This window comes from Hippopotamus amphibius, chromosome 2 (assembly GCF_030028045.1).
Source record: "Hippopotamus amphibius kiboko isolate mHipAmp2 chromosome 2, mHipAmp2.hap2, whole genome shotgun sequence".
Lineage (NCBI taxonomy): Eukaryota > Metazoa > Chordata > Mammalia > Artiodactyla > Hippopotamidae > Hippopotamus > Hippopotamus amphibius.
Genome location: NC_080187.1, coordinates 13,959,971 through 13,983,626, shown reverse-complemented (window position 1 = coordinate 13,983,626; position 23,656 = coordinate 13,959,971). Strand labels below are relative to the sequence as shown.

The window sequence follows — 23,656 nt, the reverse complement described above, 5'->3', positions numbered from 1 at the left end:
GGTTTAAACCCAAAAGGCAAATTACTCTCATTTTGGTCTGTATCCATTTAGTGTGTGTCCGCCTTCCGTGGGGAGAGGCCCCCTTTCCTGCAGCGGGAATGTAGGAGATGGCAACGTTGTCACGGACAACCCAGGGTGGCCAGGGCCGGCCAGGACGGTCTGCAGGGCAGGAGCGTGCGGCCACGGGCTCTTTGGAGTCTCCTGAATTGAGGCCAGGCCAGCATCCGAGGCCTGGGACTGAGGGCAGGCTGTGGTACTTGGTTGGGTTGGGAGCCTGCCTGCCCCATTAATAAACACGAGGGCGCTTTCATCAGCTCCATTTTACAGGTCAGGAAAGCAAGGCTCAGGGAGAAGGGACTGGCTCAGGGTCTCCCAGCCGGTGAGTGGCAGAGGCGGGAGTCAAGCTCTGGTCTGCGAGTCCTATTGTGGGTGTGAACTAACTTACTTTCCTTCCTCCCTTCTCTGCCTTCCTTTTTTCTTTCTTTTAATAAATTTTTAATCAGCACCAGCTATGTTTCAGGGCCTGTGTGGAGGCACTGACACAACTAGGATTAAAATGTAGTTTCTACCTGCAGCAATACGGCAAAGGCAGGAGATGGAAGACAGCGTGAGCAAGTGATAGCAGTTTGAGGGGCTGAAGTGTAGGGAAGTGGCTGGAGAACGACAGACAGGAGACCCACCGCATCTCATAGAGCCAATGGCATGGGGGGCTGTATGAACAGGTGTATGGAGTCCCCAGAGAGGGAGGTGAGGGTGGGCCAGAGCTGGCCAGAGCAGACGTGGAGTGCAGTGTGTCCTTCAGAGCAGCACACCTGACCAGGCTGGGAGAGTCTGCAGCCCCTTCAGTGCACAGAGGTCAGCACCAGGGTAGGGGATGAGGGATGGAGGGCAGGGAGTGGGCAAGCAAACTGCTGTTCTCAAGCAGGTTGTCAGCATCCCTCCCTGCCCTCAGTGCCTGAGCTTAGAATGCCCTTTTAGAGGTCCCCGAGGGCAGGGCTGCAAGGAAGAACCCACTTCAGGAGCCCTGGAATCTCCTGCCTCGTGGCGGGAGGTGCCAGCTTGGCTCCAGCAGCATGGTTGGGAGGATGGAGAGGGGAGTGAGGACAGCCTCTGCACCCCCACCCACCCGTTTCTGCCCAGTGGTCCTCCAGCAGTACTTCTAGGACATCCCTGTAAGGCCCTGCACTTGAGCCTGTGGATGGCAAGGAGTTGGATAAACCGGTCCCCACTAAGGTGTCAGTGGCTGACGCCCCAGTCCCTGTGTTACAGGTTCCTTGCACAAAAGGAGCCTTATCAATTGGAAGTGTGAGTCACTCACAGTGGAACCGCAGGCTCTGTGATTGGCAGGTGGGATGCTATTTGGGGGTCTTTCTCCCTCTCTTCATACCTCCCTGGGTCCTGGGGATATAGTAGTACTGGCTCTTCTCATAGGTCTACCTGGGATGGGGCAGGATTTGAATCTTAGCCCCACGGCTCCCCTCTGTGGGATCACTTAGGCAGGGTCCCCAACTCTGAGCTTCTCTTTCCCCATTTGTAAACAAGCACTGGTGCCCCTCGCTCACAGGGCAGCTGTGAGGGCCCAGTGCCTGGCACCGGGAGGCATTCAGCCAGTTTCACGCCCTGCCCCGCTTTCTGGTGGGTGGGGCTTATCCCACCCCACCCCTTCCCCAGAGCCTGGGGTCCTCCCTGCCGCACCCCTCACCTGCTGTCCCCAAACGACACGGCCCATGACAGAGCTTCTAGGCCTCAGCTCTGATACCAGGAGGTCGAGAGGGGGGTGAAGGGGTCCCCAAGAGACCAGAGACCAAGTTCCCCAGGTGGTGAGTACAGATGGAGGCTGGAGGTGTCTGCGCAGGGTGGCTTCTGCCCGGTTGGGGGCAGCAGAGGGCAGCAAGTGGCTGCCTGGGCAGCAACTCCCAGAGGAGAATGGGAATCCCAGGGGTTTGGGGGCCTCCTCTCCCACCCTGGAGCCATGGGGTTCCAGCTAAACAGGCCGCAGAGCCCACTGCCAGGTAGAGAACAGCTCAAAACAGGAGCTCCTGTGGCGGCTGGGCCTGGCACCGTTGGCTGAGCTGATTGGGCTGGGTTGACCAGAGAACTGGGGGCTTCTGAAAGGGGACCCTCATCAGGGACATGGAGAAGGGCAAGGTCTGGGGCCGAGGCTGCCTTTCAGCAGGAGGTGGGGCACAGGATGAGGGGGCCAGTGTGCAGGCTGGCAGTGTCTCTGTACCACGGTCACTGGGCTGGACCAACAGACACTCCATCGTGGCTGTCCTCTGAACAAGTCCAGCTGACCTGGGTTCGAATCCCAGCTCTGCCAGCTCCTTGCTGTCTGCACAAGTAGGCGGGGAGTGGGGGAGTCGTAAAACCTGTTTTACACAGTCCTCTGGGTCAGGTCCTCTGCTGAGCCCTCCCTGAGTATCTTACCATACCAAGAGGCAGATAACGCAAACCCCACTTTTTTAAAGTGACAAAACCGAGGCAAACAGAGAGTGAAGAACTTGCTGAAGCTCACTCAGCTTGCAAGCCTGGAGAGTGAAGGTCTTGCAGAGCCTGACCCACAACACACAGCCTGGTCTTTGCTAGCCAGTGTTGTTATTCACTCCATTTTATAGAAGAGAACACTGAGGTCTAGAGAGGGGAGTTGTGTTGTCTCAGGTCACACAGCCAGTCAGGGACAGAGCTGGCATTTGGTCTCATCTTGTCCCGTCCCTGCCTTCAGCTGGCCTGGCCCCCACAGGTCAGAAAGTGCCTGTGTAGGGCAGATGCCCTGGGTGGGAGGGAACTTCTCCCTTCTTCCTACCCCACCCTGTGTGGCCCCTGCAGGCCTTCCCCTTTCCCAGGGGACCCAGGAAACTGGGTGTGGGGGGCAGGGCTCAGATGCCTTTGCCCTCCTCCCAAATGCAAATGCAGTGATTGCCTTTGTCACATCCAGTGGCATTTGGGTTGGATGGCAGGCATAATTATATCTGAATCTTCGGGTGGGAATTGTTTCCAAAGCCAGGAGGCCCTCTTTGGAATGGCAGCAATGACATCTGTTTCCGACACAAGGCCCTGCATGGGGATGAGTAACTTTTCTCATGGAATTGCTTAAAGAACATCTAAAATGAGCCATGATGGTTACTGCCCTGCTCCAGTGCCTTCGATGGCTGCCAGGGAGTGGGATCCAGCTCCCCAGGCCTGTCCCAGCCTCCGTGCCTTTGTACAGGCTGGTCCTTCCGTCCACACTTCCTCCCCATTCCTGTCCTCGAGAGCTCCCTTGTACACCGCCCCCCCCCCCCCCCGCCTGCTCCCCCATTGGCTCCTGCAGGCATCCCCTCCCCAGGCTCCAGAACCTAGATGCTGTGACTTAACCATCCAACCAGACGTGGTGACTTTCTCAAGGGCAGTGAGTGTTTCTGATTTCTCTGAGCCCCAGGCATTGGGGCAGGACCTCACCTGTGGCGGGCACCAGAGGGGCTTGTGGGATGAAGGTGCATGAGAGATGTGGAGGTGAATGTATCCAGCAAGTGAGGGCGTGGTGAGGAGAGGGGGGTGAGCTTCTACCTCCTTGCTCCTGAGAGCCCACTGCGTCTCTGAGGCCGCGTGGCCACCGGCGTGGGAGGAGGTCAGGACGAGTCACCCAGACCACCGCAGTCTTGCCTTGAAATTGACCTTGCCTCCACCACCTGTGTTCCCGTGATCTCTCAGGGGCAGGACGCCTAGGTGAGCCTGGCCTGCAGACGGTAAATCAACCCAGGAGGAGAAATAGCCTATAAAATCCTCTCCCCAAATGAGGCATTTTGTATCCTGTAGTGAAAAGGGCTTTTAAAAGCATTGCTCACTCAGGTGGATTTATGGGGCTGCTGCCCGCCCCTCGCCTCTCCCTCCCGCTAGTGTTCACTGGTCTCTGGGGCTGGAGCACCCTGGGTTCCTGGTGCTCCCTGGTGGCTCTTGGTCCAGGGAGAAAGAGGATAGCTCCCCTTCCCTGCCTTGATGCTCTGGGCATCAAGGCAGCTCTGCCACTTCCTGGCTGTGTGACCTTGTGCAAGTAGCTTAACATCTCTGAGCCTCCATTGTCTCATCTGCACATTAGATTATGAGAATTAAACAAGATAAGTCGTGTAAAGCTCTAATATAGTGCCTGAAGCTTAGACGGAGTTTAAGAAACATATCTGGCTTGCTCTTATTAATACACTGGAATAGTTCTCATTATTGTTAATAGCAGAGCTCGATTTTGAACCCAGATTTCTTGAGTCTGTGCATGGTTTTCTTGCCACTTCTGCCAGGCAGCCTCTGTTGAGAGCGTTCACTCATGCAGAGTGCACAGAACACAGGAAAGGGATGTTCTGATGGGGGAGAAGCAGTGAGTCACCCCGGGAAGACTGGCCTGGTGCCGGGGCCTCAGTAACAGGGCCTGGAGGGAGGCAGATGGAGAGAGTAGACAGCTTGCGGCAGGGGTGTGGCTCCCTGATGGAGTCGGTTTCCCCGCAGCCATGCAGCCCTCGTGCTGGACTCCCCACCCCAAGGTCAGGACTGGCTGAGGGCTTAAATTGCTGATGAAGTGTGTGTGGCCATCCTGACCTCTGGGGTGGGCTAAGGCAAGTGTTGGCAGCCGGAGGATTGATGGGAGTGAGTCACTCCCTGGCTGCTCTAGGTTATCACATCCCTGCTTGAGACCTTAGGGATGAGTGTCTGGTTTCTGTTCACTGATGCCGCTCAGTCCTGGGCACTGCCGGGTACCAGGAGGGTCTCTCTGATGTCCCTGTTTCCCCCTCCCACCTTCACACCCCCACCTGCTTCCCAACTGCATGCCCCCTCCTCCCTCCCGTAGACTCTCAGAGGTTCTAAGGGCCCCCCTTGACCTGGGTGTCCTCTGCACTGGGGAGGGGGTTGTATGCCCCATGTCATGAGCCTAGGCTTGGGTGTAACTTGGAGGTCAGAGGGGCCTGTGATCACTCCAAGGGCCCTCCAAGTCAGCCAGACTCGCTGCTGTCCCACCTCCACACTGTTGCCTGTGCTGTGATTCTGCCTGGAATACCCCTATACGGCTGCCCTGCCCCAGATGATCTCAGCAGGCCCACATGCTGCCTCACCTTCAACGTTTCTATTATGCCCTCAAAAGCTACCTCCTCCAGTAAGTCCACCCAGATTGACTCCAAGTGGAATCCCTTAAAAAGCCTCCCAGAGCACGTTCTCTGCCTTCCACCTTTTTCTTTTGTATCATAAATACTTGTTCATTCATTCAGGAAGGATTTATGGAATACCTGCCGGGTGTCCAGCACTGGGGACCCAGGCCATGATGGCCCCCACCATCCTGTGGTGGGGGGAGGCATGAAGCAAATGTGTGTAAAACAATAACTGTGATAGGTCCGCAGGCTGACCTGGCTCAGTCTGAGGGCATCGGGGAGGCCCAGGAGGAGACTGAGGAGAGACTGAAGGGTGTGCAGGGCCCGCTGGGCAAAGCGGGGCTCTGTTCTAGGCAGTGGCAACAGCCTGTGTCACAGTCCTGTGGCAGGAGAAGCTGGCAGTTCCAAAAATGCCACCGAAGCCACCGGGGCCAGAGCGCTGGGGGAGATCATCAGGGGCCTTGGGTCTCACCAAGGAGCTAGGCCTTCATCCCAGGAGGCCTGGGGAGCTGTGGAAGGGGGTGGGGCTGGCCCATGGCAGGGTCTCCTCTGCTTTCCGAAGGGTGCCTCAGGATGCTCTCAGAGAATGGACAAGGGAGGGTGGCGGGGTCGGAGGCAGCCAAAGCAGCGAGGAGGCTCCTGCAGGCGCCTAGGAACGGCCGCGGCCACCCCTCCAGCTGCACCGGGGGACCCTTGAAGGCAGAAAGCCAGGCCTTCTTGGGGCTCAGCACATGGAGAGGTTCAGGAAACACACACCGCGTCAGCCGTTGACCAGTTCTCTTCTCCGTCACGGGAGTTTCGGGTCCTGGAGATTGCTTCTGCAAGCTGCTGCCTTCTGCCTCCTTCTGGCTAATTGCTGGGCTGGCCCCTGGTGGCCGAGCAAAGTCTGAGCAATAAAAATGATAACAGTGTCATGGATGATGATATAAGCTAGTATTTTTACTGTGTGCCGGGAAATGGGCTGCGTTCTTTCCATGAGTGATCTCACTGACTCGTTACGACAACCTATGAGGTGGCTGCTATTATTCCCACTCTATAGAAGAGGAAACAGGCTCGGACAGTTAGGTCACTGGCCTAAGGCCCAGAGCCATTAAGTGGTGAGAACCTGTGCTACCGTGCCTCCTTGGGGGATGGGGAGAGGTATTTGCATTATACCTAGGGATTCCTAGCGATCAAGGTAACCCTAGGGCCTAAAGAGGTGTGTCAAATGGTGGCATTTCAGCTGTGGTGATGGGCCAGAGGAGGGATGTTGGGGCAGGGGACTCCAGCTCCGGGTAGGGGTGGGGCCCCGCAGAACAACCTGCCAGGCCCCCAGGTGCCCAGAAACCACACGTTCAGAGAGCTGTGAAGACAGTTTTCAGGGTGTGAGAGAAGCAAGTGGGTCGTTCTCAGAGATTGGCACAAAGTGAGGCCGTGCCGGCAGAGCAGGCAGGACCGTGGTGGCGGCAGCGTGGAGCCGTTTTCTCCTGTCGGGCCCGAGATCAGGGCTTGCAGCTCTCTGAGCCTACCCGACCGCTCTCGCTTCCTGCCATGGCTGTGAACGTGAGTGCGTGCGGGCCTGTGTGTTTGGCCTGGGTGTCAGCGTCATTCTGTCATTTGTGAGCCTGTCTCAGTGTATTTGTATGTTTGTTTCATGGCTGTGTGTGTGTGTGTGCTGGTCAGTGTGCAATGCGTTTGTGTGTATCTGTGTGTTGAGGCGTGTGTATCTGGTGGTGCGAGGGAGACCTGTCATGTTTATACTTGTACTTCTTTGTGGCCACGTTCCCCTCCCCTGCACCCCAACATGTGCACCATGCATGTCTGAACTTGGGTGTGTTTCCGGCCCTGGATAGTTCTCCATGTGGACATGTTTGGGTGTAGTTATCCAGGCAAGAGTGACCCTTGAGTGTCAGGCTCCAGTCCCTTCCTGGTTCTCATGGCCAGTGAATTGGCTCTCTTTTTGTGATCTGAGTAGTCTGGCTAGCTTCTCTGGGTAAGGTGGAGTGTGGCGGTCTTATGTTCAAAGAAGCCCCGGCATGGGCTTGGGGAGGGTTCCATGGGCATACGCTGGCCTGTGAGTAGGTGGCCACTGGGAAGGCACCATCTTGATCCTGGCTTAAAATTCCTCCCCCCTTTCACCTGTCACAGTGTCTGACATTCCACGTTACTGAGTCATTCCCCACCCGGGACCCTCTTTGATGGTGCATCGTTCCCAGGGGAGGAGGCCAGGGAGGTCTGGCAGCTTGTTGAGGGCAGAGCCCCAGGAAAGGGACAGAGGGCAGGAGGAATAGTGCATCTGAAGGATTCAGGCAAAGCCACAGAATTTGCTGGTACTGTTAGTGCCAAGCGTGGGAGAGCCCAGCTGTGAAAAGCAGCCGTTCTAGCTTTAGAGGATCATCAAATATCAGCTCTGGAAAGGAGTTTGGTGATCACCCAGCCCGGCCCTCAGCGTACAGATGGGAAGACTGAGGCCTGGAAAGAGGAACCATGGGGAGCCTGGGAGGTTCTGGAAGCGTGCCTGCGGCGAGGAGAAAGGGGACCTAGGGTCTGCCACGGTTCTCCACTGCCCTGCTCGGTGACTCTGGGACAGTCCCCCTGCCTGCTGGGCCTCAGGTGGCTCACCTGTATCACGTGGGCGTTGGCCTGGCTGCCGGCTGTGGGCCCTCCCAGCTCTCACCCTGTTATCTTAGAAGCAGTACTCCTCGCCACCCCCAGCCCCTTCCTGGAGCCTGTGCCAGGGTGCAGTGAGGTGGTGTCCCTACCAGCCTGCCAAGGTGTCAGGTCTGCCTGCCAGCCTCTGGGCCTGGCAGATCTCCTCTCCTGGGGCTGAGAGAGGCGGTGATATCTGGATGGGATCTCCCCCTCCCTTTCCTGTTTATTTAGGTGTGCTTTTGGCATGTGCACAGAGCCTCAGAAAGAAATTGAGAGACACGCCTGTTAAAACAGCCTCCTTCTTTGAAGGATCTTTGTTTGGGTGCAGGTCCTAGGCATGGCCACAAAGGAGGGGCTGGCTGGGCCTCGGCTGAGGGAGGGCCATGGGGCTCTGCCTCCCTCCTGAGCACCGTCTCAGGGGCCCAGGGTGCGTAGCCGAGGGCTCAGTGGGAGTCAAAGACAGGTCAGGCCCACCCACCTGTCTGCAGTGACCCAGGGTTGGTTTGTTAAAAGGGAGAAGGTGATGAAGGGGGTATTGAGGATGCGGGGCCGAATAGATGATGGAGTCGGGGGCTGGTAGAGCACCTACTATGCGCCATGCATGGTGCTGAGTGCTTTACACTCAGCTGAGAAGGTGGCTCCGAGACCGGTGGTGACACAGGACTCCCGGGTTTCCCAGTGGTGTTGCTGGAATGCAAACCCACGGGCGCCCAGATGCTGCCTCCTGGGTGGGGAGTGATGCACATGTGAGGACAGGTCTGGGCAAGGCTCCCCTCCCTAACCCTCCAGGTCCTCACCTGTGAGGCCCAGGTGACAGCCCTGCACTTAGGGAGAAGCCCACCTTCCCTTCTTTCCTCCCTTCCCCAGGCCCACCATGGAGCCTGGGGCGTGGGGAGGAGGGGCTGAGCAGTCACTTCCGTTCTGGTCTTTGACACATGTGTGCGTGCGTGCATGTGTGTGCATGTGTGGCGTGCATGCACGTGTAAAGGGATCCCTGCCTCGCCCACTCAGGGGCTAGAACTCTCCTGGTTACGGTCCCAGCTGTACCACCTAACAGCTCTGCTGCTCTCATCAAGTGGCTTAAATTCTCTGAGCCTCTGTTTCCCCACTTGAAAACCCCAAACATCCTGAATTCTGAAGCACATGTCTTCACGAGGATTCCCTATAAGAGGCATTGGGCCCTCCTAGGCATCCCCTCCTCGGGCTCCGGACGCGTTCTGTGAGTGCCCCGGGCAGAGCGACGTGGCAGAGCAGAAGGCCGATAACTGGTAATTTATCATCAGTCATCATCACATGGAATTGATTGAAATGATGAATGAAGAAATCACATGTCTGGAATTCTGAAAGGGCTTTGAGAAAGTCTCCCAGAACTTCTTGGAGAAGCAGTGCCGTGGCCAGGGTCAGCGTGGGGGCAGCAAGTTGGAGTGCCAGGAACATGGATGAGGGAGCAGCCAACGACTCGGGTCCTGCCAGCCAGAGACCCCCATGGGCCTCGGTCCTCCACTCGGCACTTTGTTGCACTTTGGTCATTGACATGGCTGGAAGCTGAAGGGGCTTGGATCATTGACATGGCTCAGCTGGGAGGGAGGCCATCCTCACGGGCAGGGAGCTGTCACAGAGATGGGCATAGGCTACTAGGGCTGTCCACACCCTGTCACCAAAGGGCTGGGGGTGGTGACACCAGGCAGCAGCCTCGTGCAAAAGCCCCTGGGGCCTCAGTGGACCTAAGCACAGTGGCATAGCTGCCTGCGAAGTGCAGGGCAACAGGGCTGTGTGAGCAGAGGCAGAGAGCCCCATCTGGGGAGGGGGCAGGCTTGGTCCCTGCAGACTGTGCAGGCACCTTGCTGAGCTTTAGACATCAGTCCCTGCGCCAGTGAATGAAAGCTGAGGCCTCCACCTGTGCAGCCCCGCCTGCCAGAGCACTTTGAACCTCCGGAGTCTCTGTGAGGTTGCTTTAGAAGAAAGTGCTTGTTTAAAAGAGTTCAAAACTACCAAACTGAGTGATATTCTGTGGCTTCAGGATAATTTCTGCAAGCACGTTCATTCACTCACTAGGCAGGACACCAGCCCTGTCCCCACTGCCATGTTGCTTTCAAGCTCCTCAGAGAGCCCAGACAGACTCCCACCTGGAGCGGTCACATACCTTCTCGGGGCAAAAATTGGTGGCTGTATCAGAGCCAACCTCAGTAATAATACTAATAAAGCTGGCAACCACTGTGTTTCGTCGGTTAGCATTTATCGTTTTACTGGGGATAGCTTACCTCATTTAATCCTTCCCACAACCCAATAGAGTAGGTATCATCCTTAACCCATTTTACAGATAGGGACACTGAGACTCAGAGAGGTCCAGTAATTTGCCCACAGCTTATCTGAACTAAGATTTAAACACAAGTGGTGTGAGAGGACTCGAGCTGGCCTGAGGGGTGTGATCAGCGGGGCTGGAGTATGTAGTCAGGGATGGCCTCCTGGAGAAGGTGGGTAAAGTCAGGCCCTGGGGGTGTGGAAAGTTGGGGTGGGGGCAGGGCTTTGTCTGTCTTACTTAATCTTCACTGCAGCCGCCACCCATTTCACAGAGGTGAGGAGCCTTGCCTACCATCTCGCTGCCAGCGGTCTATGGCGCTGATGGATTTGAGCCCGTTTGTCTGCCTCTGGCTCCCAGCTCTCAGCCACTGGGCTGTCAGTGGGCTCCACTGCAGTGAGCATCGAGAACCCTGTCTTACTGAAAGAAGGGATGTGATTTGCCCACTACCCCTCACTAAAGGTCGACTTGGGTCTAGAACAAGATTTTCTGACTTGAAGGCCAGTCAGTCCCTCTTCCTGAGTTCAGGGCTGCAGCTGCCTCCAGAAATCACATCCTGGGACCTGCCCATGAAGGGACAGGAGAAAAGGCTCATCTCTCTTCATCCAGGGCTGATTGAGGAGCCCCACTTGTCCCTTCACCTCATGAAGGAGGTCAATAAGCAAGCTGTGAAATTGGGCAGGGCAGAGAATGTTGATTAACCTTGCTGTGTGACCTTGGGAAAGACTCCTTCCCTCTCTGGGCCTTATTCACCCTTTTAATACAGTCTTTTGGATCGGGGTCCCGAGCCAGCTGTGGCTTTCTGGGGTGATGAGCGTTTGTTAATAAGCCTGCCATATGTGGAGTCCTGAGCTGGGTCCTCTGGGGGACACAAGGTCCTCCAGGGTGGACATGTGGGTGAGGTGGGGGTTAATGGGGTCTTCCCCATTCCCCTGACAAGTCACTCTCCCAGTGAATCTGAGCTCCCTGTCCTCTTGTTATTCTATACACTGCTCCCCTCATAGTGTTCATGGCGGTCTTGGTCATTGTGCCTACGAGCACATAGTAGGCCCTTGACAAATGGTGAATGAGTGAATATTATAGAGAGTTTGAGTCCCCAAGGTCATGGTCAGTTTGGGTGGGGGAGGACATTCAGAGTAGGCTTCAAGGATGACAAGTAATTCTTATCAGAGGAGCATTAAGGGTAGCCTTGATGGGTGGGGGTGGGGAAGACAAGTGATACTGTGCCACTCAGCCTCTTAGAAGGAAGGAAACTTTTTCTTTTTAACCTCAGGAATAGGATAAAGCTGTCCATATTGCTACATAATAAGCTCCATAAATTGTGACACATGCTTTGTGGTTCTTTGTACCACAAGAGTGTAAAATTTGTGAAATTTTCATCAGTGTAGAAAATAAAAGCCAATAAAAAGTACAAGCCCATTGGGGGAACTTCCTTGACAACCACACCTGTGAGAGAAGAACCCATCCAAGTTAGCCAGGTGCATCCCCTCTCCCCCCACACCTGGCAAGAGGCCAAGGTTGGGAGAGACCAGAGCTAATTCTGAGGTGTAGGTCCCTACCTTCATGCTGTGTCTCCTGGAGAGCCTCATGCTCCCCTGGCCTGCTACCATTTGTGGTCCCTCTGCATTAGGCCTTGTCTGTGGGTCACCCCTCTGGAAGAGGGTCCCGCCTGTAGTCCCTAACCCCTAAGAGAGAGTTGTTGAACTGCAGCTGATTTGAGTACCTTGATGGGTGACACCAGGCTGTTGAGGTGAGAGGCATTTGGACTCCACTGCTTGGGAAGGCCTGAATAAAGGTGGCATTTCAGCTGGCCCCTGAAGGAGGTGCAGAATTCAGACAGACAGCCACGGGGATAAGTCTTCTATGGACGGGAGAGATGGAGGGGGCAAATGTAGCGGCAGAAAGATGGGAAAAGGGAAAGCTTGAAGAGGGTGGGCAGAAGAGAGGGGTCCTGTGAGAAAAGCTCTGACATTAGGCAGGTCTGGAAGCTGTGTGTCCTTGGGTGAGTTATTTCACCTCTCTGAGCGAGGTTTCTTCATTTGCAGAAGGGGATGTTTCTCTGTCATTTCTGTGTGGGTGATGTGAGATGACGTGTGCAACTAGCATTTGCCCTCATCACATCTAGGGTGCTAGGGCCATAGAGATGGACAGATCACAGCAAGGGCGTGGCCTACAGCAAATGTCCAACTCTCTCCCCAGACCAGAGAGGGCCACCAAGCCTACCCTTTATTGTGTGATGGGTGAAATGTGGCGTTCAGATTGTGTATAGCGTCAACTTCAAAATGAGTTAATATCCCATTCCTTTCTGTCCTTATATCACCTGGAATTGAGGCGGGGTGGGTGAGTCCCCAGAATCCCTCTCAGACAACTCCACCCACAGGAATCCTTCTTCCCTCAGGTTTCCTCTCCCTCCAACTGCCTGAAGGTACCAAGTCCAGAACACCCCAGGCTGTGGCCCCTTGAGACCCCAAATCTACCCCAGGGTAGACTGGTTCAACCTGCTCTACTGAACGCTGCCTCTCCCTGTCTCTTCCATTAGACCCGGAGCTCTGGGAGCTGGGCTCAGCTTAGGCTCTGGTCTCAGAGTGCAGCACAGCCTGACAGATGGATGAGTGGTCGAATGGGGACGGGGGCAGCTGAGGTCTGTCCTACTCCTCCCAGGAGTGGACCCCTACCCGCCACGGGTCATGAATGGGCCAGCAGGCAGCAGTCCCTCTACAGAAGGTCTAGCCTTCCCTCAGACCTGGCTCCAAATCTTGAAGAACGCAGTGGGGATGCTCAGCAAAGCCATCAGCCCCTCGGTCCCTCCCGGAGCTAGATACTAGGTCACCCTGTCGCCAAGGTGGTTGCTCCTGATGGGGTACAACGGTTCCAGGCAAAGGGCTACACCCCGAGGGCCTGTGACAGTCGCCTGCGAAAGGAAAGACGCCCAGGTTAAGGGTCCAGGTGGCCAGGAGCTGCGCTGGCCGGCTGTTCCCCAGGGGACCGGACGCCTGCTCGCAGAGCCTTAGTTTCCCCCATCTGTACCAACCCGGCTGAGAACGTCGACCTCGCGGGTGGAGGAAGGCGCTCTGGCAATCCGAGACCGGGAGAGGGGCGTGCATTCCTCCAGGTGGGTGGGGGGTGTGACCTCGTTACTGTAAGAGGTGAGGGGGCTGTCGCCGCGGAGGCCCCCCGAGGGGCCCCGCCCCCTGCAGCCCCGCCCCCTCGGCCCCGGGGTCTTGCCCCGCCCCCGCTCCCGGGCGGGGGGCTCGGGCGTCCTCGGTCGCGGCCGGCGCGGCTCGGCTCGGCGTCGCCATGGCAACAGCGGCTTAGGGGGCGGGGGCGACGTGGCTGGCTGGCGGGCGGGCGGGCAGGCGGCGCGGGTGGGATGGGCCGCGCTGCGCGGGCCGGGCCGTCGGCGCTCGGTCGGCGGGCGGGCGGCGCGGGCCGCTAGCTGCAGGGGCCGAGCCCGAGCCCGCGCCCGCCCTCGGCCGCGCGGCCGCCCGAGCCAGGGCGCGGGTCCCGCGCGGGTCCCGGGCCTGCCGCTGCCGCGGCGCTAACCCCGCCTCCCCTTCCTCCTCTTGTCGCCCCGCGCGCAGGGCTTCCTCAGCCGCCGCCTCAAGGGCTCCATCAAGCGCACCAAGAGCCAGCCCAAGCTGGACCGCAACCACAGCTTCCGCCACATCCTGCCGGGGTTCCGGAGCGCCGCCGCCGCCGCCGCCGCCGCCTCCGCCGCGGACAATGAGAGGTGAGCCCGCCGTCGCCGCCGGCCCGGCCTCCGCGCGCCGCCGCCCCGGGGTGCGCCCTGGAGGGCGCGGGGACAAAGCGAGAGCCCGGGCTGAGGCGCGCCGAAAGCGCGAGGGCACCCCACGCCGCCCTCCAGCAACTTGTGGGGCCACCTCGGACGGGGGCGGGGGGGCGCGACGGGAGGACCCTTCTGTCTCTCCCTGGGGCGAGGCCGGGAGGGAAGTGCCCTCGCCGAGAAGTCCCGCCTCGCCTCGCCGAGGTGAGCATTGTTTCCCGGGCGGTGCAGTGCCCAGAGCTGGGGACAGAAGTGGCGCTTCCACCCGACATCCATCCCCCTGCCCCTGGAGCCCTTGAGTGTCCGATACAAAAGGCATTTCGGCTGGGTTTTGCGGAGACCCAGCGGTGAGGAAAAGGGTGAACATCTGGAGGGGAGGAGCAGGGGGCTGGGCCGCTTAGGGGGCACATCTGCCCTAAGTAGGGCGCGTGCTCCAATGGGGGCTGGGGCGAGCAGAGTGGGCAGTGCCGGGGCCCTGAGCTCAGGGGCATTGCCTGAGGCCAAGGAAGAAGGGCCTCATCCTTTCCAGCCCCAGGCAGCTGCTTCCCTCCCTCACCTCTCCACTCCCAGGGGTGTCTCCTATTCCCTGTTTCCTTTTCCTGGGCAAGCCAGGAGCAGGTGTGGAAATTCCAAGGGGAGGTGGCTTGTGGGGCAGAGAAGGAGAGGGGGGAGGTGGTTCAGTCCACCAGGAGTCCCTGGCACGGAGCAGCCTTCAGCTCGCAAGGGCAAGCCATCCCGTCCGCGTGCAGGGGCACTGGGCGGGCACAGCCTCTTGGGGCCCAGGTCCCCCTCCTTGAGCTGTTCCAGCCCTGGCACCTTTCCTCTTGGGCACGAGCATGGTGATGGATCCTGGTGCCAGTTAGAACGTGTCCCTGCTCAGCTAAGTGGAGGTGAAAGAACGGGCAGGCACCAAGGAGGCTTTTCAGCATTCAGCCCCGGCGGCTCAGGCCCCTGGCATCTGCCTTCCTTCATAGGGCTGTGCCCCTGTGTATGATTGGTGAGTTGGCACTCCCTGTAGGGGAGGCACAGGTAGAATGATAATGTCTCTCCCTTCCCCCTTGGTTCCAGCAGGCAGAGGAGTTCAAGTTATAGCCCAACTCCTGCCCAAGGTTGAGTGACTTTAACTGATCCCTAGCATCTTCCCGAAGAGTTCCCCTTCCAGTCTCCTGGAGGATTACTAGACCTTTAATTTCCATCAGCCCGGAGCTGCTCTCTCTAACGCATCCTTGCATCCTCGCTGCTGCCTGCAGCTGGTTTCCTGCCCCAGCTGCCAAGCTCAGCCTGAGGCAGGACCCTCAGCCTTTCTCTGATGGCCGTGGTGCCCCAGGGGACCAGGCGTGCCCTGGCAGGAAGATTTAGCCAGGCCAGAGCTCAGCGCTGGGTGCAGCCACTGCGTCTTTGAAAATCTCGATTCCCATCTTTGTTATTGTCTGGGCGGCAGGCCACCCGGTTTGCTGCCTTCCTCCCTCCGCCCGGCCCCTTCCTCCGGCTTTCTTTCCCAGGAACATGCCCTTCTCTGCGCTTTCCTTGGTGGGGGTCAGGACCCTCTGCACCCGCATGCGGGGCCTTGTGTACGTACCCTGTTTTGTGTGCATGTGTTGGTCGTCTGGGGAACAGGAGAGATGGCAGGCGGTCTGGCCTCTGAGTGTGTCTGTCCTCCCGGGAGCAGACAGCGTGCATGCCATGTTTACCTCCCTCCAGCGGGAAGCCTGCACTGAGACGCCAGCAAGTGCTCGGCTGGCCACCCCGGCCGCAGGTTGGGGCATGGCCGAGATGACCTGGAGCAGGTCCTGCCTAGCTTGGCCTCAGGTCAGCTTTGCCACATGCCGGAGGGGCACGGGGTGGGGGGTAGGGAGTAAAACTACAAGTCTTTCTAGAATCGGTGGTAAACGGTAGCGATCGGAGCAGAATGTCACTGGCAGTGGTGTGGAATTGTCTTCTTAATTTTCTGTAAACAAAATCTGGTTTGGTGGCTTCTCTGGCACAGGAAGGGAGCCCAGATTTCCCATGGACAGGCAGAGAGACTGAGTTTGAAATCCTTCTACTCAGCCTTGGAGCTGAAATAGGCTTTGCTAGGACTGGGGTCTCCTGATTTGCTGCTCAGCTTAGAAATAGATTTATCAGCTGCTGCTGGGGTGGGTGGGCAGATGTTTCTCTGGGGCAGTCCCTGGAGCCGCCCTGTTTGGAGTTGAATGAGTAAAAAAACAACTATGGCGACCCCCCCCCCACCTCCCAGGCTCATGGTCAAACCTGGGTGAGTGGAGAGGCGCCTCCCCCCACTCTGACGTGGTGTGGTGGTGCTGTTGAAGGCTGGAAGGACAGAACGGCTGCCTTTGGCTTGGCTCAGCAGTGAGAGGGGGATGAATTCTGGCTCCATGAGACCCCACCAGGCTGCCATGCCTCTCCCTGGGAAGGGGGTAAGTGCAGAGACGTCAGCCTCAGTGAGGGGATGGCATGGGAGGTGGGCGTGGGGACCTCCAGGGTGGCAAATGTGAGCTGGTCGCCACGGTCTCCTCACATGGAGAAGGAGCGCAGGGTGCTCCGGGGCGGCCACTTGGGTTCTGACTCAGGATGAATCTGTCTGCTTTATGGCTGGTGAAGCAGCTTTGTCGCATGCTCTCTGCCATGCTCTGTGAACTGCTGTGTTGGGGAGGTTATTTTTTGCACTGGGATTCTCTCACCTGGTGGTTGGGAAACCAGTTGGTTCTGTTCTGGGATCCTTTGGCTCCCTGGGGGAGGAGTCTGCCCCAGGTGTGGAGATGCTGAGGTTGGCTGATGTCTGGTTGTGAGGCTGGGGTCAAACCAGCCAGGGCTGGGTGGGCACAGCTGGGCTCTGGGGGCCCCCAAGGGCCACAGGACAGGTTTGAGCCTTTGTACTCATTCCCCCGAAAACAGCCTGGGGAGGTTCCCAGCCGGTCTCCAAGATCACTGGGCCCCTCAACATTCATTTCTTCTTTGGAGGTTTTGGAAATAAGCACCAAGGACAGGTAATCATTTTCCGTGGGTAACAGAAATGAATGCCGCTCGGAGGCTTTCCAGGTGAAAGGTGTGCTGGCAAAAGCATTTCTGTTTTGCAGGCTGGAAGTGTTCCTGCTTCATTTACGAGACTGCTTTAATGTTGGTAAAAGCGATTTCGGATGTGGTGTTTCTGCCTTCCGAGAAGATAATTTCCAAGTCACTCATTTATTTATTAATGTTCCTGAGTAGCTAGGAGGGTCAGCTGGCACTACTGTGCTTGCCTCATTTTTTTTCTCCCCAATACTGTTTGTGGGTGACTCTGGCCCTCCACACAGGCAGGCAACCCGGGTGCAGGTACCAAAGGCTGCTCTGTGCAGAGTGAGAGATTGATTACCCCTTCCAGGGAGTATGTGTGTTGCCTGGAGTTCCCACACCTGAAAGTTGCTAATGATAGGATTCCAGGCAGTGAAAGACTGGGGAGGGAGGTCATTTGGGAGTGGGTGTGGGGGCTTTCAGGGACCCTCAACCTGGCCCTGAGTAGGCAGGAATCAGTTCTGCCCCTTTGCGGGAGGCATTCCTTGGAGGGGGAGAGGAAGCTTGATGAGGAACAGGAGAAAATGGAAGATGGGATCTGTTTTCTGTTGATGGTAGGTGCACTAAGGGCCGGGCACCCGGGCCTGGGTTTTCTCCACACCCTCCCTCCCCCCGCTGTAGCCAGGGAGTGCCGGGTCCTTCTCTGCCTTCCCTCGGGTGATGTTGAGATGATTGTGCATCTTAGTCTCTGGGAGTAATGGGAAGTATGTGATCTTTGGATTTGAAGCCAGGCATTCCTGGGGCAAGTCACTTAACCTTTCTGAGCCTCAGTTTGCATGTTGGCAAAATGGGCCTGATGATAATAATGTCATTGGAAACAATATTAATATATACAGCGTGTATTTAATAGAAACTGTCTGTCCTGTTCAGTGCTGTTTCCTTAGCAACTCACACTGGGTCTTGCATGTTTCTTAAACATTTCTAAAATTTTATTAAATAAGTTGTAACATGTGAGGGCGGTTGGACAAGCATGTTGTGGGTTTTCAATAAGTGGTAGTTAATATTGGTGGGGAACAGGCACTCACCTTGGTAAGCCTCAGTTTTCTCATCTGCAGTGTGGGAATAATAACATGAAATCAAGTGGTGTTACTGTGAGTTTGAGAGATGATACTAGACGCTGCTGTCCCTCGTAAGGTGAGAAGGACTGTTTGGAGGATCATTACTACTTTGAGCACAAGAAATAGCCGAGTAGGATGACCCTGGTTCTTGTCTATACCTGGGAAAGCAAAGCTCTTCTATATGTGTTTTAAAAATTGATTTTTGAAGTTCACTGTTCCATCTGATGTTCGGGCCAGACTTGTTTTTTAATAATTTAGGCATTTAGGTTATGTCTGGTTTTTTCTTTATTAAAAATGGTGCTGGTATTTAATCCTTGAATATGCATCACTTATCTACAGCTATGATTGTTTCCATGGGATAAAGTCTTAGAATTACTAGGTCAAAGAATATGAACAGTTTCAGGTTTTCGTTAAAAATGCCTCCCAACAAGAGCCTGTAGTAATTTACACTCCCCCGGTGATTTTTGAGGGCGCTCACCTGTTTCCTTACACCTTTAACCCAATCTTTGTCATTTATGTAGGCAGAAAAATGGTATTTCTTTGTTGTTTGCATTTCTTGCTGGTTAGTGATTGAGCATCGTTTTCTTGAGTTTGATGACCAGTAGTTCTGCTGCTTTTGAGTCTTGTCTGTTCCTGTCCTTTGCCTTCTGAACGTTCTGACAGGCTGCTTGCAGGAGTCTTGCTTGCCCTGTTTGGCCTTCCTCAGCTCTGAGAGGACTCATGTAGGTGGATCTTTGTTAAATGGGCCTCTGCCTTCCAAGCAGTATGGCGAGAAATTCATTAATTACCTGCAAGGAAGGCTCCCCCAGCTCCTCCCTCCCCTGCTCTCCTCTCCACAAGGGAATCAGATTTACTTCTTAATCCAGTAATTATCATAAGGAGGCCTGGCATTTATACAGCACTTTGAGAGGTCTTTGGCCGTCCAGAATAGGTAGGCAGTGAAGGAACTGTTAGATTCAGGGAAACTGAGACACATGGTCTAAGGCGTGGAGGTGGGACCATCACAGAAGCCAGGCCTCGTGACCACGTCCCGGCCCACCTGCAGCGTTGTACCGGGAGCCCCACAGGCACCTTTGGGGCAGGGCTGGCCGGAGCCCCACAGATGAGCACGGGATTCTGAGCCTCATCTCTAGAGGGAGGGGAAAGCCACGGAACATGACCCGGACGTGGAGAAGAAGCAGTTTATTTTTGCTTTCTCATTTTTATCGCCCTCCTTTTAGATCTGCAGCTCCCTCGTGTATCTTCCAGAGATCTGAGCCGGGCAATATTTTTAGGAACGATGGAAATTAGCTAGTGAGAATGTGATCAGCCCCAGGCTGGGGTTTTAAAAGCTGGAGAGACCTTTTTTTTGTACAAGCGTCTGTAGGCATGTGTACATCAGGAGTGCATGTTTTTGTATGTCTTACAAGTACACACCTGCCCTCGTGAAGGTGTGTGTACGTTATATGTAAATGTCCTTGTACATGTCTGTGCATCTGAAATGAATAATCGTAATCGCATGTAAAGCGTTTGGAACAGCGCCTGGCGCTTCATGGTGGATCAGACCATATGAAGTGGCTATTTTTTAGGTCAAATGTGGACATATGGTTCATTCTGAGTGCTCAATGAGTTCTTATTGTGTCTGTTTTCTTATGTGTACGTGTCTACCGGCGTGTGTGTGTTTACATACATCCTGTTTGGCTGTGAGTGTGATGTGTTCTGTGTTTGAATTCTCGTGTGCATCTGTGTGCATGTTGCTGTCTGGGCATGTAGCCACCGAGGTGGCCAGTTTTGTGGACGAACTGCCTGCCTTCTTGGGGAGAGCCTCCCAGGGCTCCACATATTCCCCAGGCCATCAGGACAGCCACCCTCTGAGTTCCCTCGTGTCTTTAGGTGCTAGCAGAGCCCAGGCCTGGGGGCCAGGCCTCAGGGGTGTTGGGGGTGGGGCCTTTCTCATTCTCCTAGAGTAACCCGCCTATTCCAGATCCCATGTCTGAGGATATGCAAATCGACTCTTTAATGGAATTTCTTTGCAAAATATTACTTGAACCAGAAAGTTAATTACCAGACTCTAATTAATGGCTATTGGAGAAGGCCACAGAAGAGATCATAGGAAGACCGAAAAGGCAAGAAGGAAAACATCCAGTGCCCCCAGCTGGTGTGCTGACTCCTTCCCAGGTGGCAGGGCACACTTAGCTCCTCCCCACCCATGCTCCTGGGTGACTGGCTGCGAGTGAGTGGAAAAGCGCCCCTTGCAGGAAGAACTTCTGATGCTCGGTCTTCTGGCTGCCAGTCCATCTGCCTGCAGGGCGTGGCTTGGGCCGCATTCCCAGCCTGGGGATGAGGTGTGCCAGTGGCCGTGGAGAGCAAGCCCGGATTGGGGTGAGGCTGTGCCACACCCACCTCCACTGTCCGAGGCCCCAGAGCAGCCGGGCAGCATGCCCGAGGCCTGGGCTATGGACGGGACAGTCACCAGCCACTCTGCAATGAAATGAATCCCTTTCCTACCCCTCCAGCGGTTTTTGGGCTGCTGTCTGCAGACCTCCTCCTCCCAATTTCAGAGTCTGAGGCGCTTCTCAAAGGATCATATTTCCGGCAGGGGCGTGCTCCCCATCATGGTCACAGTGCTCAGTGCAGAGTCACCTGTGATCCTGCCCGCCCACCTCAGAGGACAGGCTGAAAGCCCAGAGGAGATGGTTGTGATGGGGATGGTGTAGAAGTTGCCCCTCCCGGGTGGGGGTGCCAGAAAGGGTGGCCTGTGTTACTGCCCCCTCCTGAGGCAGAGGGGATCACCCTCCTCTGGGGGCATATGTGGGTATGAGCCTGTGGGTGGGCGCACAGCGTCTCACACATACCGGGGGCACAGCCTTGGCTGCCCCCCAGGTCCTGCCCACAGGCCACACCACACGCCCCCCCCAGGCCTGCACATGTAAGAACCTCCTTGGCAACTGGAAGCCAGGTGCCTGTGGAAGCCACCAGTTGTGCACCAGAGGTCCCCTCTGAGCCAGGCAGGTGGTGGCATGAGGACCCAGGGGAAGGAGAGGGAGACAGGATCCTGCCTGCAGGGGCCCCTGGCAGCCTCTGGGAGTACTCTGCGTTCCTGGGGGCGGGTAAAAAGTGACCCAGTGTTGGAGGTCAAGCCTGATCCTGAGGGCGTGCCAAGAATAGGGCAGCCCCAGATATCCCCACTCACACCCGCTCAGGAAGCCTGCACGTACCGGACTCCTGGGGCTGTCCCCTTGAAGGCCGTGGCCTGGGGTGGGCTGCTGGGAGGCTCTGACACAGCACTTTGTGCCTTGAGGGGCGCTGGGGGTCTGCCCGCAGGGGAGGGGCCAGAGGGCGGCCTCCAGGACACCTTAAGGTTCTCCCAAAGGCACCTGAGCAGGGCTTTGTCGCCCCCACCTCTGGCCGCCCTTCCTGCTGCCCCTTGTACCTGGACTGCCACAGGCCAGGCTGGAGAGCAGGAACCTGGTTCCTGGGCCTGCTCCCCTGCCAACTCAGTGTGACCTGGCTGAAAAGCTATGAGTCTGTGTACCCATCTCTCCAAGGGGGCTGGCAGGGCAGGCATTGGCCCGGATAGGAGTTTGGGTTCGCACTTTTCCGCACATGGGGCGCCCTGAGGGGTGAGTTACTCCGTGGCACAGTGATCCCCTGCCTCCCTTTTCCAGTGGGCCGTCCCATGGGGGAGCGGAGGGCTCCCGGCTGGCTCTGGCCACCACCCCGTTCACCCCTGGACTGTTGCCTGCCTCCAGCCCTGACCTTTCTCCCATCCTCAGGCCCTTGTTTGCAGGGCCGGGTTGTAAAAGAGTGCTTGGGGCAGAGATACCGATGCCGCAGTGGTAGCACAGGCTCTAATTTGATGCGACACTGTCGTGGGGAGTTTTCATGCAAGGGCAGTGAGTGAGTGCAGCGTCTGCCTGTGCCCACGGACTAAGGGGACGTTAACTTCATGCTCTGTCTTGTTGACATTCATAATCAAAGCTTCGTGTTGCAGCTGCAGACTGTCAGCACGTGGAGGATGTGTGTGCCTCCACAATTACTGTTTCCGGCTGGGGAGGAGATTGATTAATAGACTGTGCACAGCCCCACCCCTCTACTCCTGTCTCCCTTCTTTCCCCCTTTCCACCTTCCCCAGATTTCATCAGGAGACTTAGTTCCAGAATTGGCTCTGGTAAAACCCCATTCTTGTCTTGGAAGCTGAGGGGCCTGTTCCCTGGGCAGGACTGACCAGCCCAGCCCAGGGAGGACCCCCAACAAGATGGAGATTCTTGGGCCCCACCCTCGACCTTCAGAATTGGACTCTGGTGGAGTAATCGTGTGTCCCCAAAGTGTGAGACCCATTGCCCAAAGTTTGTTCCTTTTGCAGAGGGCAGGACTGTGTCCCAGATGTGTGCCAGCAACTTGCCTAGGCACTGTTACGTTCTTATTGATTCCTCATAGTAAGAGGGTGTTTTGTTTCTCATTGCGCAGATGTATAAACTGAAACTCCAAGAGGGGAACATGAATGGCCCAAAGTCACACGTTGGGGGACCCCATGCCCAGGCGATCCATTCCCTGGTGGAGGCCTAGAATCCCCCGTTAGCATGCTGTGCCCTTTCTTGTTAAGGCTGTGATGCCTTTTGAAATAACCTTCCCCCTCCTACAGGAGTGCCAGGAGCCCCTCCTGTGCTTGTCCGGGGCTCCCCGCTGTGAAAAGCACTTCCATACTGGTGCTCTGGATCTCCTAAGGGCGTGTGGAGTGGTTAGGGCGTTTATGACTCTAGTCTGCGTTCTACAGGCAAGATGAGGGGGGTTCCGAGAGGTGAAGGGGCAGAGCTGGAGAGGGATTTGTCTCCTAACTCCAGGTCCAGTGCTCAGCCCACCTGAGCCACTGACCCAGTCAATGGCTCCCCTTGCCAATGTCCCAGTTACAGGGGGTTGAGAGAGGTGCAGTCACTCCTCTCTGGAGTTACCAGGATCAAGTGGGTGGCAGTAATGTGATTAAGCCCAGGTCCACTGAGTCAGAGCCCATAGGACAGGAGCAGCCAGCGTTTCAGGTCTGGAGCAGGTGCCCTTGGCCCCCACCTGGGAGTGGAACTCTTTAAGCACAGCCCAGAGAGTCTCAGCTCAGGTGAGAGTGGCTGTCTGTGGTGGAGGCCCCCGGGAGAGACCTGGCCAGGTGGCATAGGCTGTACCCCTAACTGAGGAGGTCAGATGCCTGTTGAGATTGGGAGAGAAAGATGGGGGAGGGTGGGGCAGGGGAATCTGGGCCTGCGGGACATGGAGCTGGAATTTGAACGCGTGACCGCCTTCCAGCCCCATCCCCTGCTCTGCCAACTGCCAGGGAGGTCAGCACATATGCCCGAGTCAGCCACTCAGAGCTGGTCCAAGGCCCAGCCTCACTGACTTCTTCTCTTTAAGTCTCAGTTTCCCCATCTCCACAAAGTGAAAACAAAGACTGATATCGCAGTGCCCAGAACTGCCGGGATTGCTGGAGGGAAGGCGCCTAGCACAGGGTAGCATCTTATCTTTCCCGGGCTTTGCTGCACCGCCTTCACGTCGTGAATCCCTGGAGGGGACGTGGAATGGAGCCACGGTGGCAGGTGGGACAGGATGCCTTTCGTCCCTGCACTCTTCACGGCCAGCTTCTCTGGGTGCTGCGACATCACCACCACCCACCACCCTGCCCGGCCACCTGTGATGGGCGAGGCCCCTTTCCCGCCTTTCTCACGTCATCCTTATACCAGCACTCTGAGCGGTACTACTG

General features: G+C 56.6%; 1 protein-coding gene across 7 annotated transcripts in view; it reads left to right on the top strand.

Annotated features, from left to right (window-relative positions):
- Positions 1 to 23,656, top strand: part of DAB2IP (DAB2 interacting protein) — a 171,129-nt gene that overhangs the window by 74,429 nt on the left and 73,044 nt on the right. For 6 of the 7 annotated variants that reach the window (XM_057721017.1, XM_057721016.1, XM_057721012.1 and 3 more), the window contains exon 3: positions 13,620 to 13,768. In XM_057721017.1, the coding sequence (XP_057577000.1) occupies positions 13,620 to 13,768 (149 nt within the window). Of the gene's footprint in view, positions 1 to 13,619; positions 13,769 to 16,155; positions 16,240 to 23,656 lie in introns of those variants that run through there. The other variant, XM_057721019.1, reaches the window with a different exon arrangement.